The sequence below is a fragment of the Hydra viridissima genome, unplaced genomic scaffold (genome assembly GCF_058129835.1).
Source record: "Hydra viridissima isolate aposymbiotic clone 2 unplaced genomic scaffold, HvirCarnegie_v1 scaffold_4, whole genome shotgun sequence".
Taxonomy (NCBI): domain Eukaryota; kingdom Metazoa; phylum Cnidaria; class Hydrozoa; order Anthoathecata; family Hydridae; genus Hydra; species Hydra viridissima.
The window spans coordinates 13,347,154-13,366,716 of NW_028324303.1; the positions used below are offsets into that span (position 1 = coordinate 13,347,154).

Genomic DNA, 19,563 nt, shown 5'->3' on the forward strand with positions numbered 1-19,563 from the left:
AATATCCACTGCATCACCGAATGTTACGTAATACAAATTCGATGCAACGAACTGAAGTTTTATCACTTAAACTCGGTTCAGTGCAGGAAAAAAAAAACAAACTGATTTACTAAAGATTATTTAATAAAGAATTTTTTTACAATTTAGTAATCATCGTTGAAATACTAAAATGGAGTGGTTTAAAAAGGATTGAAAACGTCTGATCGATAATCTCGAATGTTACGTTTTCGCGACAAATTTGAAATAATCGTGTTTTTCTCATGAGTTTTTAAATAAAAGCGAGACCATTTGTTTTCTTTAATAAATCGAGTTTAAGAAAGAAATTTCCCTTAAGATCTGCATCCTTTGATAAACAAAATCCTTGATTCCAGAAAACCGATTTACGCATTATTTCAACTTGTGATTATCATTTTAAACTGTTTAACGTGTAGACAGATTAAAAGCCATACGTTTTTAATTGATTTACCTTTTCATATAAAGTTTGTGCAATGGAAATTTTTTATTTCGATGAAAGTTTGTTGAAAATGCTTTCTTCTTTCAAAAGCTCTTGTAAAATGCGCAAAACAGATTCCGCTTTAGGAATGACTGCGTCACGTGATTTTGATCCGCTGCCTAAATGTAGCCTAGAAGATAACGGTTATCTTTACCAAAATGCAGAGGAAACAAATCAACAAAGAAAAATTGAAAAAAGCAATAAAAGACGGTCTTCACGAACTTGCAATTTAGGTTTTGACCTGGACGCTACAGATGACATCAGTTGTAAAGCCACAACAAACTCTTCTTCGTCTGCACTTCATCGTGCAAGATTCGATTTTCCACAAGGAAATACGGGAAGCTATAGTGTTGAAAATTCTACCATATTGCATTTGCAACAAGTCAACATAAAAGAACGCTCTCGCTCTCACAGCGTTAACGACGCATTCTCTCGTCTTCGTGCACTCATTCCGACTGATCCTTCCTACAGGAAGCTCTCCAAGATTGAAACTTTAAGATTGGCAACGAGTTATATTAGCCATTTGAGTTCTCTTATAAAATATTCTGATCATCAAGATTTAAATCCCGGCTTCAGCAAAGATTTAGCTTATGTATCCTGCTCGTCTGGAACCAATAAAATTTGTACATTTTGCGTTAGTTTTCTTCGATCATTAAACCAACATTAGAATGAACTTGTTATTAGATGTGTTTTAGATTTGTTAGATTTCGTAATAACTTTTACAAATTTCTATATTCTATGTATGTTACATAACATCTTACGATGATTAAGAAATATTTTTCAGCCATAAAAGTTGTACGTACGATACTAAAAAAAAAAAAAAATTAAGTTAATAAAAACCGCTAGAATTGCAATTTATACAACCCAAACACAAGAACTCGTAATATTTTGCAAAAAAAGGCCACAAATTAAATTTTTCATTTTGAAATAAAATCTGAAAAAGTTTTACTTTTGCATTTGTTCATAAAATTTTTACATTTTTTTTTTTAAATTTAGCTGAAATACAACCATAATGTGCAAGTTAATATTTTATCACTATGATGTAATATTTTATCACTATGATGTAATGCGTGATTTCGATGCAAAAAATATGGTTGGAAAACTGCAGAATTTAACGTAAAAAAAAATATGCACATGGAAATAGTAAAAATGTTGAGCATTTTTAACCAAATCTTGTTTTTTCTGTTCACCATGTTTTCTTTATCTTACGGATTAATTTTCATCTATATGATCTCATGGATGTCCATTCGGATTAAAATTCATCAAGATTCAGTGAGCCATTCAAGAACTTGTTCAATGTTCTTAGACAAGAATTGCTTCAGACTTTCTACAATATGCTTAGGGTTTATAACACTGACGAAAGTGGATTTAAGTTGTGACTAAATAAAAATACAACATATCAGTAAAATTGCATGTAATTTAATATCGGAATAATTGGATGTAGTTTAAATATCAATCAAATAAAGATAGTTAATGAAATTTTAGGAACTATAAACTAAATAATAGGAACTATAACTAAATAACAATTAATGAAGTTTTAGGAACTATTTTGAGAACGGTGTTAAAAAAAGAGAAGAAAATATTCAAAAATAACAAACTTTGTGTAAATATAATCTTGTTGCACCAAATTTTTTTGTTTATTTTTTTTTATCAATTGTAAACCTAACATGCTATTTTACGCGCTATCTAACATGCTATTGGAAATACGAAAACTGCAGTATTTCATAGGCACAAAAATAAGTAAGCGCAACGCAATGCACTTGCTGGAAAAATCTGTTCACCTCTCCCTTATCCACTATTGGTGGAGCGGTGAAAAGTAATAATAATCAACTGTACTAATCTTACTAGCACTATTGAAATATAAACCGCTCTTTCTTTGTTTAAAGCTAAATAACTCATCAAAATGAAATCATTTTCCTAAAGATAAATAAAACATTGTCTTAGTTACTTTTTTTATAAATTAGACAAGCTTGAAATTTGTCTCGCTCAAAGAAGTCCACGAACGAGAAACTAAACCTTTAGGCTTTCTATTTGAAACCTAAAAAAAAGACAGTATATGTAAAAGTATTTTGTTATGTTGCCTTAAAACATCTTTCTTTTATTATCTGTTCTTATTAAACAGCAAATCAGAAATAGGTTTATCAAAGCTAGTATTGTTACGAATTGTAAATTATCCGACTGGAGACTAAATCGATTAATGTATTTTTCAAAGTCGACCAAAATCGACTAATAAATTTCTAAAATCGACTAAGTCGACTAAAAGTCGATTTAGTCGAAATATTTTAATAAAAAATTTTATTATTGTCACGCACTTTAATGTTATTTGACAATTTATTTTTTAGATGCTATGAAACAAATAGAACTTTAAGAGAGTAAACAAAAAAACTATGTGGTATGTAATACTGTTATAATAACACATGCTGTTGTTATATCAAGAGCATTTTCTTAGTTCGATTTTGATTCATCTAATCTATTAGATTTATAAAACTTTTTTGCAGCCGTAACTGAGTGCCATAACACATTACTTAACATTTAATGAAAAAAAAGAAACATGTTTAGAGTTAAACAATTTAGAGTTAAGTTTTTGTGATACAGCAAATTTTTTCAATTTTCAGGTTCAATGTTCAGACGTTTTGGTTGAATTAAAAAAACCGCTATGTATAATATTCTTACGCATGGTTCAATCTTAACAAATAATTGTTCTTTACAAGATAAACTACTTATAAAGATATCTCTTTACTAATTGGTCAGCATCATAACAGTATTAAAGATTGTTAAAATTAAATCAAGTAAAGAAATATAAATAAAGATGTTAGGATAATAACCCGACTAAATCGACTTTTAGTCGATTAGCAGGAAACCCATAGTCGATTAAATCGACTATTCGATTTTTTAAAGTCGACTAATTTCGACTTTCGACTAGTCGACTTTTAGTCGATTTAGTTGAAGTCGATAACTAAGGGTCTGCGTATCGTTTCATTTCCATATCGCTATCATTCCGATATGATATCGGGAAAAAAAAATCATCGGAATGACAAGAGTTCCGATATATACCAAGATTTAAACTAACTACAATACAGGTTAAAATTTTTATAACGATATTACGTCGTAATCATTCCGATGACACTTTTTTTTTTCCGATATCATATCGGTATGATAACGATATGGAAATGAAACGATATGAAGACCCTTATCGATAACAACACTAATCAAAACTGAAGTCTTATTAAATAAAGCTATTTTAATTGTCATTGAACAGTTAAACAGCCAAAATAGTATTTAAAATTGAATTATTCTTAACTCTTGACAGTTTTAATAATGTTCTCCCTGCACCACAATTTGTTATTGGAAAATTGCTAAAAAATCATTCAAGAGGCGTTGTATGTTTCTCATTCTTCGTTAATTAGGAAAACTGAACCATTTCATATTGGACAAAGCATCTGATGGATGAATTAAATGCACAAATGAAATGTATATATTTCAGATACTTAAAAGAAATAAGAAAAACATACTTCCTAATTCAAATGCAAACAGTCTTTCTTCTTAATACTTGTTCAACATGCCAAAATAGATACTTAACTGTTAATACTTGAGCAAAAAAAAGATTATATTTTTGGAGCCAGGGGGTGCTGCTCTGAGCCCCTAGGTAATAATCTGGCGTTCCTGGTAGGACCTCCAAAATAGCCTGCTAAAATATTTTCTTGGATTCAGTTCCGTAAACAAGGATGCAATAGTTATAACGGGTGCATAATTTATCGAACATAATTTATCGAATGCATAATTTATCGAACAAATTTTAATTTAATTTTTCTAGCTAATTAAACAATCGTGTGGTTTGGTACATATATATATATATATATATATATATATATATGTAATGTTTATTTTATCATTAAAAAAAAAATTATTTAAAATGAGGTTAAATACAGCAGAACAAGAATCCGCTCGAAAATGTCTCGAAATTTTTTTGTAAAAAAACCATGAAATAAAAAAACAGTGAAATCGTGCATCATTTCGAAAAATGATAATTTATGATATTTAATGATAACTTATATAATCTTGAAACTGGTCAGTCTTTTTCTGATTCCATAATGATCAATGAAAGCCAAAAAATCGAGAAAAAAAAAAGAATTTATTTAAAATTTTTTTTTTTAGAAAAAGTGAAGAATTAGAATATTTAAGAACTTTAATGTGAAAAAAATATTTTCTTAACAAAATGATAAAAAAAATAATATTTTTAAAAAACGAGACATACCAAATTCTATCACGATGGTACAAATGAATAGTGATTTAAAAAATGTAGTGTTTGTAGTTAGATTAATAATTTCATTTTTGAGTAACAAATTATTTACATGCCATTTAAAATTTAAACTTCCCTATTAAATTTCTGTTTTTACAACATTTTTAATGGTTTTCAATGGTTAAAACAGAAATAAAATTGAACTCAAACAATGTTAGATAATAATTTTTTATTTATATCAGCAAGAAAGACTGAAATTTCATGTAACGTAGTTAAATTTTTCATAAATTTCCGCTATTAGAAGAAAATTACAAAAACTTCGATGACCAAAATTCTACATCAAATTCTAATTTTACTAACGGCATAACTGACACATGATGGTGTTTTTGGTGAAAAGATGAGCTCTCTTTTGTACACTGACTATATTGTTAATCAACACTTGCACCACAGCTTCGGTCAAAAAGTGCAGGGGCCCATTTTTTTGATCATATGGGCTTTTCCACAAATCTTGTCTCTCAAGGTTGTTCTAGAAATGCCATAATGCTTTGATACACCAATTGACCTTTTTCGAAAGCTAAAAAATAATAAATGAAGTACGTAGCTACCTAGGTAATAAGAACTTATAGCAAAGGTTATTAGATAGTGAAAGGTTAATAGTGACATTCCGTAAAGGCAAATATAGTTTACCTCTTTACTACTATAAAAGGCCGATTTTGGCGCATTGATACCGTAATATATTGGGGGGTTCAATGTTTTTTTCCAAGATGGCGGATGTGTAAAGAAGTATAAAAATAATCATGTTATTTCTGTACCTTTTAAGATGCCTAAATTTTTCTTACCTTTTTATTCAATTTTTTACCTTGTAGTGTCCAATAGCCAATGTGGTGTGATCATTCAATAGGAATCTTTTGTCATCTTTTGCGCTGAGTGCAACTTTGTTAATTTCTTCAGTGTAGATATCGTGAAGATGAGATCTGAAAACGTTCATGGTTGCAAGTTGTTCATTTCCACTCAATAAGCAGTCTTTAAAATGTTGGTGAGTAAGCTTATTTTTGACCACGTTCTTTTTCATCCCTTTGCATTTTTTGTGTTCATCTTTAGTGATCTTGTAAGAGTAGAGCTTGGGTCTAAGTCCAACAAACTCTTTAATTATTTTTCCTCCGGCTTCGTCTTTGAACATGCCGATGGTCTTATTATTTAATCCTACTTCAAAGCCAACGTTTTCAATGGCAGGATGATTATTAGAAAAGTTGCTCGTGTCAAACATGTTTTTAAGATCGTTTGAAATGTCTTTGAAAAAATCATCCGTTTCGATTTCGTAAAAAAGTGAGTCAGTGTCAGTCATGAGCAACTTGGCTTTATCACGGTATTTAGGTTTGATGTATCCGTAATGGAAATCAAACATCAAAGTTTTGCTCAAATCGAGGATGCTCATTCCCAAGTAAACAGGTTTATCGTAAAAGCATTTTGTTTTTTCCATGTGAATCGCGATTAAGTTTTCATCAAAAATGGTGTTTCGTTTATAACGAGGGACTTTGGATAATTTTAAAGCTTCTTTTTTAGTGGTGATGAGTCTGACATCAACGCGCTTTAGAATATTTTCCATTGTTTTTCCAAAGACAGAGTTGTTCATGAGTTTGAAAAATTCCTTATCAGATTCGTTGGTAGCTTCTTTTCTCTTATTGGTGTTGAGGTCAATGTATTCTTTCATGAAGGGTTCTTCTCTAAAGGTGATTCCTCGATGACTTTTGGTGATGACAAGGCCAAGTCGTTCATAGAGTTTTAGGTTTTCATGATGAACGACGTATTTTTCTTTGTTGTTTAAATTTGGAACGAGTTTGTCAACTTTTCCAATGGTTAATCTTTCAGGAGCCAAAGGGTAGTCGTTGTGTAAATCGTGAAGCTCATCAGGATAGCTCAAATCGACTTCAAGTATGCATGGCATGCTACGCCAATTTTCAAGGTCTTCATCATTCATCCATTTGAATCCTCCAACTGGAAGAGGTTTGCTCATAGCCCATCCGTATAAATTGTTGGCGTCTAAATACTGAAGGAATTTTGATGGTTTTGAAGGATCATATTTGTCCATGTATTTGTTGTTAGCATTTCCAAGTCGGTTTGAGATCATGCTGATTCCACCGCGTATTCCTTTTCGGATCATGTTGAGCATGTCAATATCGGTTATCAATTCCAATTTAATTTTAGTTTTCTTTAACATGGCGTCCCAGGCTAATCCAGGAGAGGTGTTATACCAGGCGGGATCAAGACCGTAACATTTTATGCATACGTCTCTAAAATTTTCAAAGGCATCTGCAAGAATCAGCACGTCAGACTTGTTGTATAGCTCGTGGTAGTCTTTAAACGTTTTGCATCCAAATTCTTTATAAACGTTTTGTGCATGCGCGTAGTCTTCCTCTTTTGCTGGTTCATCTTCCAGTTTGGAATAAAAGGCTTCTTTTGGCGGCAATTGCGTTTCGGAAAACTTTTCAATGGAGTCTACCCATTCATAAGGGTAAATGCCTTTTTTTCTTATCAAGTTGAACTGTTTATCTTCAGGAAAATATTTTTTAACGTTTTTGCATTGATTGTCGGTTAGATTTTTAGCCAGTTTTTCTAATTTGTCAGGCATGAATCTGGTGGTGTCAATAAACCTTATTTCTTTCCAAACTCCTTGAAGTTTACCTTTCTTATTGATAAAGTCTCTCACTTTGATTTTTTTCGAGAAGCTGATGTAATTTTCTTCGTTGTTGGGTATGCAATTGAGCTTTCCACCTAATTTCTTGATGAATAAATGACAGTCGTAGCCAGACAAGTTATGAAAGGCAACGGGAATAAATTTTGGAACTTTGTAGTCTAAATTGCATTTGTTATGAGCAGCACCACGGTATTTTCCGGTCAAATGACAGTGGTCCCATACTTTATCACCGTTAAGATTTTTATTGCAAATGTGACATTCAGTTGCATCTTCAAACTTCTTCTTATCCTCATCAGTCTCGTGTTTCTTTTTTTCCCATTGTTTTTGTAGTAAATCGCTGTCGTTCCAAATATTTTTATGGAGCATTATCATAGCAGTCTTCTCGATGGATTTGAAGCTTTTCTTCTTGGTCAAAACCTTGCATGCACCTTCTGCAAAAATATCTTTTATGTTGCTTTTTCGATGCTGAAGAACCGGCAAACCGACTGAAATTTTTAATGAGACAATAATGGCTGTTTTCTTCGTTTGAAATATACAACAAATCAACACAGTGCTTTCGGTCCATAAAATCAGATACTCGTAAAGGTTGAGGTGCTTTTTCTTCATACTCATAGACGTTTACGCTAATTTCAGGATTATTCACTTCAAACTTGTCGATTTTATGGTAATCAACAGGAAATTTTATTCCATCCCAATCGAGCTCTTCTGATTTTAGAATCAAGTCATCATCAATTCTTTCATTGTCTCTATTTTTAAGGTTCAGAGCTCTGGTGACGCACCACTTGAAGCAATCATTGTCGTCGTTTTCCATGTTGACGATGGCCTTTTTGTTTTTCAACTTGGGAGTTAGCTCCATGTAGGAAGAACCGCTGAGAGGTCTATAGTCGATAAAATTCATGTTCATTTTTAAAATCTTGGACAAGACGCCATTGGATCCCAACTTGTTGTATTTGACACTATTTTCCAAGATTTTTTCTTCCATTTGGTTCATTAACGTTCTTAAATCCGTAGCCGCTAGAATAATTTCCGAGTTGGATGAAAAGTTGGCCATTCGAGTGACTTCTTCACCAGTCAAGATGCTTACAGATTTCATTTCGCACGTTAAAATAATTCTTACCTTTGTGTTTCTTTCTCCTTCCTTGGTTTGAATGGCGGACTCTCTCACCCTATTAAAAAAGGATTCAAGGTCTTGGTATTGAGAAGACGGAGAGTAAGAAAATTGTCTAACAGCACGTTCCAATGAATGTTCAGTCATATTAAACTTTACTGTAAAAGGTCTTGGAGCATTAAATGCAACACCTTTGAGAGACTTGATCGTTTTTTCAACTCCGCTTTTTACGCTGCTTACTGTTTTCTTCACCGTAGTTGGAACGTATGGGTCAATGGCTGTAAGCACTTTGTTAAAACCGTTGGAGACAGTCGTTGCAATTCTTGAAAGCCAACCAGGTCTAGGAGCAGGAACCGGTCTAGGTGTAATGACGTTTGTTGAATCGGAAACAGGTGTGTCAAGGATGGATGGTTCATTTCTTGTCACTCGATTTTGCAAAAGAGCAGGCCCGAACGAAATCAAGTCATTGGAAACGGGACGAGGAATCGGTCTCGGAGCAGGCAACGGTCTTGCCTCAGTCGTGCGTCTACGAGCAACATGTCGAGGAGCAGGTCCATGTCCAATGATGGGCTTTGAATCATTGGAAAATTTATGTATAGCTGCAATGAGCTCAGCTTTTCTCAGCCTTGAGATGCCTTTGACACCTCGGTCATTAGCCATCTCTCTTAACGCTTTCATATTAAGTTTATCCATTTTATATAGAGAGAAAAAAAATCTTTAACCCATTTCAATTTGCTATGATCAAAAATTTTAATTCAGCAAATTAAAATTTCTTTACAACCTAATTATTTGATAACCGTGTTTATTGTCAAAGTATTTCCAGTAGTGACCCGTTTCTTTTCTTAATTGGTAATGAGACTTGTATTCAGTCACCTCACCTGTCTCCACATGGGTGATTTTGTAAGCGGAAGGATTTTTTCTAATTTCAACAAGTTTTGCCCATTTAGGATTGAAAGGCTTTTTCTCCTTTGGTTCACGTATTCTCGGTCTTCCCACAGGTTTTCTTTCTTTTACCTTTGTCATCAATTCGTCTTTATTGAGCAAATTGTTTTCAAGCGCGATCATGGTCAAAGCCAACAAATTGTTTGATGTTTGCTTTACACCATTTTCCTTCAGCAACTCTCTTAATTCCTTTTTTGTGTAATGCATTTTTATTACTGAAAGATTTTATTCTTCTTAATTCAATTTTTTTCAATTCTTCAAAAAGAATTAAAAAATTACATGATTTCGCCAGCACCATAAATTAGGTTCGTAATCTGAATCTGAATCACCGTTTTTTTTATCAATATATTTTTTTTCGCTAACATATTTATTGAATTTATTATAAAGTTTACAGAGATGACTTCTCATTTTTTGTCTTTCTTCAATGTTTATTACTTTGTTTTCTTCATTAAAAAGACAAATCATCTCATTAAAAGCATCCACGAATGATTCTATTTCATAGCGTTTCATACTCATGATCTTTTCATTAAAGGTTTTTTTGTAATGAAATGTAAGAAATTGGAAATCTTTAAATAATTGACGTAAACTTTTCAAGTCTTTTTGTGCTTTAATCTTATATACCTGTTGAATTTCTTTTAAAAGATCCTCTTTTTTCATTTTGTCATAATTCTCCATAATTCTAGGTCTTTGGCGGTTTTCTGCAATCCTTTTTTAATCATAGATTGTTTTGTAAACAAGTAACAGGTGAATATAGCATACGTGCTCCAAATCTTGGCTTCCATCTTATCAACCATATTTTCAACAATCTTATCAACCATATTTTTAACCTTTTCACGGTACTTTTTGTTCCTCTTATTAGTAATTGAAAATGTAAAAATTATCATGTCCATCATATCTTTATCCGTTTTATCAATAAATGAAAATGCAAACTCTACAATTTCTCCATATTTTATATTCTTTCTATATTTACTGATCGAAAATGTTGTTGGTTCTTCAACATATTCCATAATAAGCTTGTCGCCCAATTCATCAAATACAATGGTTTCGTCAATAACCTCCATCTTTTTTAAATGCTGTAAATTAATTATCTCGAATTCAATTTTTCAATTCTTTAAAAAGAATCAAAAAAGGATCTTAAAAAGCATAATTGGCAAAAATTTCGCTTATGGAGTTGTATACATGCGCTTGACCCGTTTCATCAAATCTAATCGTGTACTTTCTCCCCCACTCGTCATGTGCAGTAAATTCGCATCCAACCACATGAATTTCTTTGTCTCCATCAAACAGATGCGCACGCCCTATGTCATCAATTTTTCAATTCTTCAAAAAGAATTAAAAAAGGATCACACTTTGCGCTTGCCTTTAATGAGACCTTTTTTCAACCTCTTAGTCTTCAAAGTCTTTTTTTTCACTTCCATAAACTTCATCATCTGTTTTTGGCTTAAAATCTGTTCATGACTATTTGGGTCTGTGAAACTGGCAAGATAGTGATTGCCATCTCTGTACTCAATATTAATTTCCTCATAACCAAGCGTTGAATCTCCAGTTAAACTGTGAACATTAATAACAATTTGATCCCCTGATTCGTTCAAGACGATTGCATATGGTATATCATGTATGTATTCAACTACAAGTCTTGTTTCAAATGTATGATAGCGATGACCATATTTATCCATCATATATTCAATAAGTCCATCGTTGAAGCAGACGTACCTTTCACCATTTTCGTCAAACTCAACTTCATCTCCAGGTTCTTCAAAAAAAGTGACGGCGCTGACATGGTCATGGAGCATTTCCACATACTGATGACCCAAGTTATTAACACGAACGACATATTTTAGTGTCCATACTCATCAGTTTGAATCAAGACCCTTTTTCCGAAAGAGTCAAAAACATAAGGAAGACTAAATCCATATCGACTCTCCCAAAGTTGCTCACCAGAGGGACCTGTCACATATTTTCCATTTATATTACCCATCTTTTTTAATCGTTGGAAATTTCTTTAGCTCGATTCAATTTTTTCAGCAAAAGGAAAAGATTCATATTTTTGGAGCATCGTGTCCATTTTCATTTTTGCTGACATTTTTTTCTTTTCTTCCCATCCGCAATCCATTTCAAGAACGCGTCTGTCAATTTCTCTCATCTTTTCTTGCTTATTCAAATGACACCATTCCTTGTTGCGCTCTTTGATTTTCTTTTCCATCCGCGAAAAGTCATCCTCTTTTTCTTCCCACAACATCGCGTAAAGCTCGTCTCTTTTTTTATCGCTGTACATTTCAGGAATTTTAAACCTCACCTCCTTAAAAAATCGTTGATTTTCCACGGATCCAAAGGATCTGAACGCAAGAGCCTCGAGCTGTCTTTTCTTTTTTGCATCAGGCTCTCTTTGGCTACACTCCAGAAAAAACGGGTGAAATGTCATTTTATTTAATGATCTCAATCTTAATTCCTTTTTCATCTATTTTTCCGTTTCGCTTCTCAAAATAATTGTTGCCGTGTCCCGCCTCTTTCATCGCTTTGTAAAGAGAGCCGTATTCGATTACTTCTCCTGTTTCAGCGTGCGTCATTTTTACAGCCACGGGATGGTTTCGGATCAAACGAAGCCTTTCGTATTTGGAATCTATCGGCTTGACATCCTCCATCATCGCATTTTTGTCGATCAGATGGTTCTCCAGCGCAATCATCGCCAAGCCCATTTTGCTTTTCGACGTTTTGGAAATGCCGTTTTCGATAAGTAAATCTTTCAAATCCTTTTTCGTATAAATCATCCTTTTATTAAGGATTTATTTTTTTATCTTGAGACACTTAATACACAACGTTCATTTTGTTTCCGTCGGATTTGATTCTGAGCAGCTTGTCAGAGATCACCACGGCAAAGGCTTGAGTGTCTGCAGGAACGTTTGCGTTAAATGTGGCTTTAATTTGCACGTCCAACACGGTCGATTTTAACCTCTCAGCCTGCTTGCTCACGTCAAAAACGAAAATAGGGCAAATGTGCCTGTAGTTCAGCGCTGTTATATTCGGCTGGGCGACAATTTCGCTGATTCCAAAAATCTTGTTGTCAAACTTGCATGCGTCTCTGTAAACCCTAGAAAATTTGTTGTTTGTAAAGGCCAAGTCGTAATCCACAGCAGGGTACCTTTCGCTGTTTAAGGTCACATACATGTTTTTCAAATCGCAGTGGTTGAACACGGAAGGGTTTAGATCTTGACTGCCGTCTTTATTGGTCTGAAATCCAACAATGATGTACCTCGGACGTTCACTGGCTGATCTAGCACTTAACCTCCAACTGAACGTATTGGACACTGGCACGGCAATGGTGTCGCACTGTCTGGATCTAAACGTAAACGGAACGTCCACTTTGGACTCGATGAGTTTGTAAAGACGGTTGTTGGCCATAACAGAGGGAGTGACATGAGGCATAAACAAAGACAGTTTGCTCAAGGTTACTTTTCCTGCGGCTGTTTCAGCGCTCTTAAAAATCGCATCAACGTCGCTCTTTCTTACAAGGGTTATCGTGTGCTTGAATCCGTAAAGAACTTTTTCGTAATCTTCACATAAACCAAAAATGTGCTTCAAAGGAATGCAGAATGAAAAGCTCCCTTTATCAGCAGGCTGCTTAATGATGAAATCCTGTCTTGCGCTAAAGCCGCTGTTGTTTACAAGATCGGCAAGGGCAGTGCTGTCTCTTTGCCACAGCTGATTCATTCCTTCCGACACTTGGAACTCTACAGGATGTTTCAGGAAACCCAGCAAGGTAGTGGCTTGACCTGGACTGTATATGGTCTCAATCTCTTGATTCGACAACTGATAAGAAATCTGACTGAACAGGTGCATGATGCCGTTGTTAACAAGAGTAACCACATCCGCATAGGAAGTACCGTCTGCTTTTGTCAGTCTTCCTTCCACCAAAAGGTAAGCATCACAGGGACGCGTGAACAAATCTTGCTACTCAATGTTGATTCTTATCTCACCGGACGTGTTTAAATTGGTGCTGACCGGTTCATATTCGTGAAATTCATATCTCTCAATATCTTCATCAATGATGATTTCTTCTGTAATGTCTAAAACATCTGAATTTGCCATTTTTCTATACCAAAGAAAAAAAATTTCAAGATCCATTAGATTCTTGGAATCCGTGGAGACATTAGATTCTTGGAATCCGTGGAGACATTATGCGATCTTCAGTCCTCGTCCCAGTTTTAGATCCTTTGGATCATGGAACTTTGCTTTTGAAAGTTTTAGATTCTTTGAATCCGTGGACATCTTTACCAGGTCTTGGATTCGGTTGGCGTTTTTCATGGACAGAGACCCTCCAAGAGAGGAATAATCGCTGCTCACCTTTGGAGGCCCGACCATTCCGGAAATAATGTCTTTGCTTTTTTGAGTAAGCGGAACTTTTGAAACCTTTTGAGGATTAGATCCTTCAGATCCATGGAAATTCGAAGAATTTTTAGGAGTTCCAGTCTTGGCATACACCTTTTCTAGCGCCTTTTTGCCTTGATCGATAGCCACATCTTTCGCTGTCGCAATCGCCGAAGAAGTCAACTCTTTCCCTGCAGATTTGGCAGCTGTAATCGCCTCTCTTCCCAACTCGCTTTTTGCAATCTTGCCAGCCAAATTAGACGCTGCTCTTGACGCGCCCGATGCTGCTGCTCTTTTTAAAAAATGACGCAACGTGTCCATGATTCCACTTCCTCCAACAACGTGTTTCTTAACATATCTGTTTCTGTAAATGATCATTTTTTAAATACGAGAAAAAAATTATTTGCTCTCGATGGTCTTCATCATTGATTTGTACTGGTTTTTATTAATCACTTTTTGCCTCAACAACTCATCGCAAATGCTCACAGCTTCATTTCTCGATCCCGTATTCCCAGCACGACAAGCAGCCACACTCAATTCAAGCTTTTCCACCAACGCATTCGGATTGCTAGGAAGAACGATCACTCCTAAACCTTTTTTCCTCTTCTTGTATTTTTGTTCCATGTGAGCTTTAATATTATTGTATCGATCAATATTCATCTTATCTTTCTCTTTTTCAAGTATCTCCATGGCTTTTAGATAATCCTGTTTCAACAGTTTCTTTTTTTCTTTCCTTTCTTTTTCAGCAAGATTTCGATCAAGCATTTGAAGATCGTGACTAGTAGGAGCTGAAACAGGATCTTCAGCCGTTTTGTGAGATTTCAGCTCATTTTCAATAGGGATGATGAATTGATTGTATTTTTCAATCTCTGAAGCTCTGGGTTTGTTATACCTCGCATCCGACTTTACAGCCTCACTCTCTACTAAAATTTTCGAGTAATTAGTAACATCTTCTGCTGTCACGTTCTTTGAAACGCTTGGATTGGTCATGAGATCCCAAAGACCTTTTGTTCCTTCATACTTTTCGCCTCCAACAATCATATCGTTTCCTTCAAACATCACTCCCATTTTTCCAATCGTATATTGACCATCGCTTTTGCTCAATTCAAACTTGTTCTTAAAGCTTCTTTTAAATTTTGCTCTTGTGTCCAGATCAAACAAACTTTTTATAAACTGATCACCCTCAGGAAAAATAGATCCTGTTGATTCTAAAAAAGGCTCGGGTTTAACCTCCTCGTTTTTAACCTCTTTTTTAACCTCGTTTTTAACCTCGGATTTTATCTTTTTGAGCGTCTTTTCGTTGCTTTGAATAAGAGGCTTAAACAGCTTTCTCACATCCGTCTGAAAATTTGCATCTAAAATGTTGTCGTTGATGCTGTTCTGATAAATCCTCTTTCTTCTGTCATTAATCTCTCTCACAATTTCATCTCTTTTGTTCGGGTCTTGTATTTTAAAAAAAAACATGGCTTTTAAAATACGATAGAAATTATTTTTCAGATCCTTTTTTAGATTCTTGGAATCCGTGGAAAAAAATAATTTTTTTTATAAAAATTGTTGAACGCTTTAATCGCGTCATCTCGACCTTTTTGGATCAAGTTCTCTTTAGCCAATTCATCTATTCCGTTTTCGGTTTTGGTTCGTATTTCCTCCGTCATGGTCTTAAACTTTTGAAGCTCGCCAAGAATCAACTGAAACTCTGAATCGCTTATTTTATTATCCATCAACGCTTTGGAAATGTGCTCGCTGATCGTGTTCAATTTTGACTCTGCCAGCACTTTTATCTTTTCATGCTTTTCCGCTTTCAAAGCCATTCTTTTGTTCACTTGACCTCCGACAATCGATAAAAAACCCATTCCAATAGCTACCCCTTCACACGCAATCGCTGCTGGACTTGCAATAATCGTAGACAAAAGACCAATTCCAGTCGCACCCAATGCTATGCACAATCCCTGCATCGTATTGTCCACATTCGAAATGATCCTGAAAACGCGATGGTACTTTTTGCTGAGATGAACTCTCTTCTTCCTCTCGTTGTCCATCTCTTTTTGGATCTCACTTATTTTTTGAATACGGTAAACATGTCCATCATCCACAGGAGCCGTTGGAAGAGTGTGGTATATTTCTTTATAACTGTTGATATCCATTTTTTTTATTAAGGAGAAATAAAAAATTTTTTCCAAGATTTTCCATGGTTTCCAAGAAACTAAAAGAAATTCACGATGCAAAGGCTCTCTCCCTTTTTAATCACGACGTCCTTGTCACTTCTGTTATAAATTTCCATGAAGATGTTCTCTACAGACTCTGAAAAAAGCAAAAAGTGGTTGAAATAATTCAGCTTTAAATTTAGCTCATGCCTCAAATTCACCAAAGCAACACCTCTATCCACTTTAATCCCAAACATAAAAACAATCGTCTGTTTGGATAAACGGTTCAACTTAATGTCTCTTTGAGCAAGTATTTCACATCTGGAACGACGACAAAGCCGTCTAGGAGGATGATCCAAACGATCGTTAAAATAAACGGTGCCTTTCAACTTATTCTCGTCAATACAAATGATTCTTATCTTTTTAACAGTAAAGGAAACTTTTTTCTCAATCTTTCTCTCCATTCATCCTCTTCGTCTTCTTTTTTACTTCTAAGATCCTTAATCTCCGCTACCAGCAAAAGTTTATCACAGATTTTTAATATCCTTTTTGGATCCTCAGACATTTTCATTTGTGTTGAAATTTATTTATTTTATTTTATGCGTAATAATATGCTTGACCGAGGAGAAGGTAAAAGCTTCCGGATTGTCCGACTTGCGCGTCGCCAGAGTTGAGCGTGACGACGAGCCTTCTTCCGGCTGATACGCTGGGCATGGAATCTGCTTCTCCGAAATTTCTGTAAAAGGAAATGGTTGTAGTGGAACCGATGGATGCAGTGGATTGGTAAAGCAGTCCCGTCGATTTGTTGTTGAACGAGGTTAAGTTTGATCCGTTCCACGACGACAAGTAAAAATCTTCCAATCCAGAGGAGGAAAAGATGCATGTGCTGTCACCGTCGTAACCAGGAAAGTAGGTGTAATTATTGGTGTTGTAAGGAGTCCAAGGAGTGAGAACGGTACCGTTTCCGGGAGGTAAATTTCCGTCGTACATTCTGACTCTGGATTCCCACCAGTTTCCAGAAGCGCCGATGATGTGAAATCTCATGTATTTGAGAAAGACTCCGTTTCCTTTCCCGTTGGTGTTCATCAAAACATATTCGCTGCCATATGTTGTGTTTAAATAGCGGAACGATTTGCAGTAAAGTTTGAAAAGAGGGATGGAGGCAGAAATAGAAGCAAGAGTTGAAATGAACGGTTGAATCCAATACGTGATGGCTGTGGCATTTTTGTTAACCAGTTGAATGGAGACGTCGTTTCTGAAAGGCATGTCCAACGTCAAGTATCCTCCCAAGGAAGTGGTGTTAAACATGTTGCATCCCTGCAAAGAGTTGGCGTAAAAAGCTCCTCCCAATGGTGAAAAAAGCAAATCGGTGGCAAGACCGGTAGTGTCCACTCCAATTCCTTCCGTTGTTTCTGCATAATTCCCCACATTGATTTCTCCGTCTGTAAAGATTCGAATAAAAACTTGACCAGGAATATTTGTGCCAGAGGTGCTGTATAAAGCCAGCCACAGCCTTTTCAACACTCCAGATTTTCCGGAAAACGCAAACACAGGAGAAGTGGTTAACGCTGCAACCGTCTGAGACTTAAACCCCAAACTGGTGAAACTGGATCCTGGAACGACACTGGTCAAGCTCGATTTTTGCAACAACAAGTCGACGTAACTTTTTGTCGCTCCATCTTGCGCGTTTGACGGATCGAGCACATTGATCAATTTATGGGAATTCAAATCCAAGTCGGAGGTTCCTACTGTAGTTCCACCGGCGTGCGTGTCCACATAATTTTTGGTGGCTGAGTCTGAGGATAAAGTGGGCTCGGCTAAATTGGTCAATTTGTGTGATGTCATGTTGATGTCGATGTATGAAATATTGTTGTATGCCACTTTTGTGTCGACGTAGCTTTTTGTCGCTGCGTCTTTTAAAGCCGTTGGATCTTTCACATTGAGTAATTTGTGGTTGTTTAAATCCATGTCAGCAGTGATGGTGCTCGTTCCATCTGTTTTAACGCACATGCTTGAGCTGACGTCGACGTAATTTTTAGTGGCAGCGTCGTGAAGATTGGTCGGCTCGTTCAAGTTGATCGCTTTGTGAAAATTTAAATCCAAATCCGCGGTTCCCACAGTAGTTCCACCTGACGCATGCGTGTCCACGTAATTTTTGGTGGCAGCATCGTGCGAAGTGGTTGGTTCTGCCAGGTTGATGATTTTGTGAGAGTTGAAATCCAAGTCTGCAATGATGGTGCTGTTTCCATCTGTCCTGACATGTAGATCGCTTGAAAGAGAGGTTGAATAAGGGTTGTATAAATAACGACCCAATTCTGATCTACTAAATTTGTCAATCATTTTTATATGCCTCAGATTTTATTTTTTTTTTTACCTGGTCTAAGCGCCACGGATCACCACAAGGTGTTAATAATGCTTTGAAAGTCAAGACCTTCATCTAATTTTTTCAAGACGTAAAGACACAAGTGACCGCAATAAGAGGTATTACCAAACTGCACTCTTTCGCTGTTGTAATTAACAGGACTTTTTAAATAATTTACCAATTCAACAAGAGGAGGTTGACCGTAAGAATCAAAGCTGCATTTCTTATCACCGTCTTTGTACCAACACACCCAATGAAATCCTCCAGTGCTTGAGTCTCTCGTATTCACAATGCCACATTCTTTACTTCTCGGTTTTTTCGGCAATGTGTCTCTTTCAAAAACGCCTCGAAAGTTTTTTAATTTTAGTTGTTTCGCAGCTTTTTCCAATTGAAAGTTGGTCAAGGCCTCGTTTGGCAATGTTATTCCTTCGACGTTGATCATTTTTAAATTCGTGCAAAATTTAAAAAATTCGAAGAATTTCCACGGATTCAAAGAATCTAAAAATCATTTATGGATCCAAAGTATCTCCCTTTTGCAGCCTTTTAATAGTAGATGAATGTAATGCCAAGTTCGTCGGTGTTTTATTCTGATCATCTCGAGCGTTTGGGTCGGCTCCGTTTTCCAAAAGCCATTCAACAATGTGATATCCAGAAGCATAGTGCAGCGGTGTTTTATTCTGATCATCTCGAGCGTTCACATCAGCTCTTTTTTTCGCCGCGAATAAGAAGAAGTATACAAGACTAATTTGACCTTTTTCACATGCCGAGTGCAACTCTGTCTTTTCGTCTTTATCTTTTGCATCAATATTGAAGGTGTTTTCAATCGACATCTTTTTTATATGAAAAAAAATTATTTATATCATTTCTTCATCAGATTCCATTTCACCTAAATCTAAATCATCTATAATGCTTTGAACCAAAACAGGAGCATTTTTAGTGATGACCACTTCTGGAAGCTTGACTTGAATCGACTCTACCTGCGATCCAATGAAAACACCTTCAATTCTCAAAGACGCAATAGCAAAGCACCTTTGACGAATATACTCCAATGGATCAGCTTTAACCATCTTTTTGTTCTCCTTTTTACTAAATAAAGAAGTGATGTTCTTTTCTTTTCTATACATCTTTCCGAAAAAAATGGAAGATGAACTTTCTGACTTTTTCTTAAAAATGGACAAATCCTCTGTCATGATCTTTTTTGTTCTTCCTCCTTT

General features: G+C 35.4%; 2 protein-coding genes across 2 annotated transcripts; one reads left to right on the forward strand and one right to left on the reverse strand.

Moving 5' to 3' along the window:
- The first annotated feature begins 359 nt into the window (after positions 1–359).
- On the forward strand, positions 360–1,646 carry LOC149889982 (uncharacterized). The gene has a single exon (XM_090085379.1). It carries the CDS (start codon positions 489–491, stop codon positions 1,158–1,160), a length of 672 nt encoding a protein of 223 aa, XP_089941505.1. The 5' UTR covers positions 360–488; the 3' UTR covers positions 1,161–1,646.
- A 10,637-nt stretch (positions 1,647–12,283) lies between these two features.
- On the reverse strand, positions 12,284–13,315 carry LOC149889983 (uncharacterized). The gene has a single exon (XM_090083681.1). The coding sequence runs from the start codon at positions 13,313–13,315 to the stop codon at positions 12,284–12,286; it is 1,032 nt and encodes a 343-aa protein (XP_089939807.1).
- Between the last annotated feature and the right edge of the window lie 6,248 nt (positions 13,316–19,563).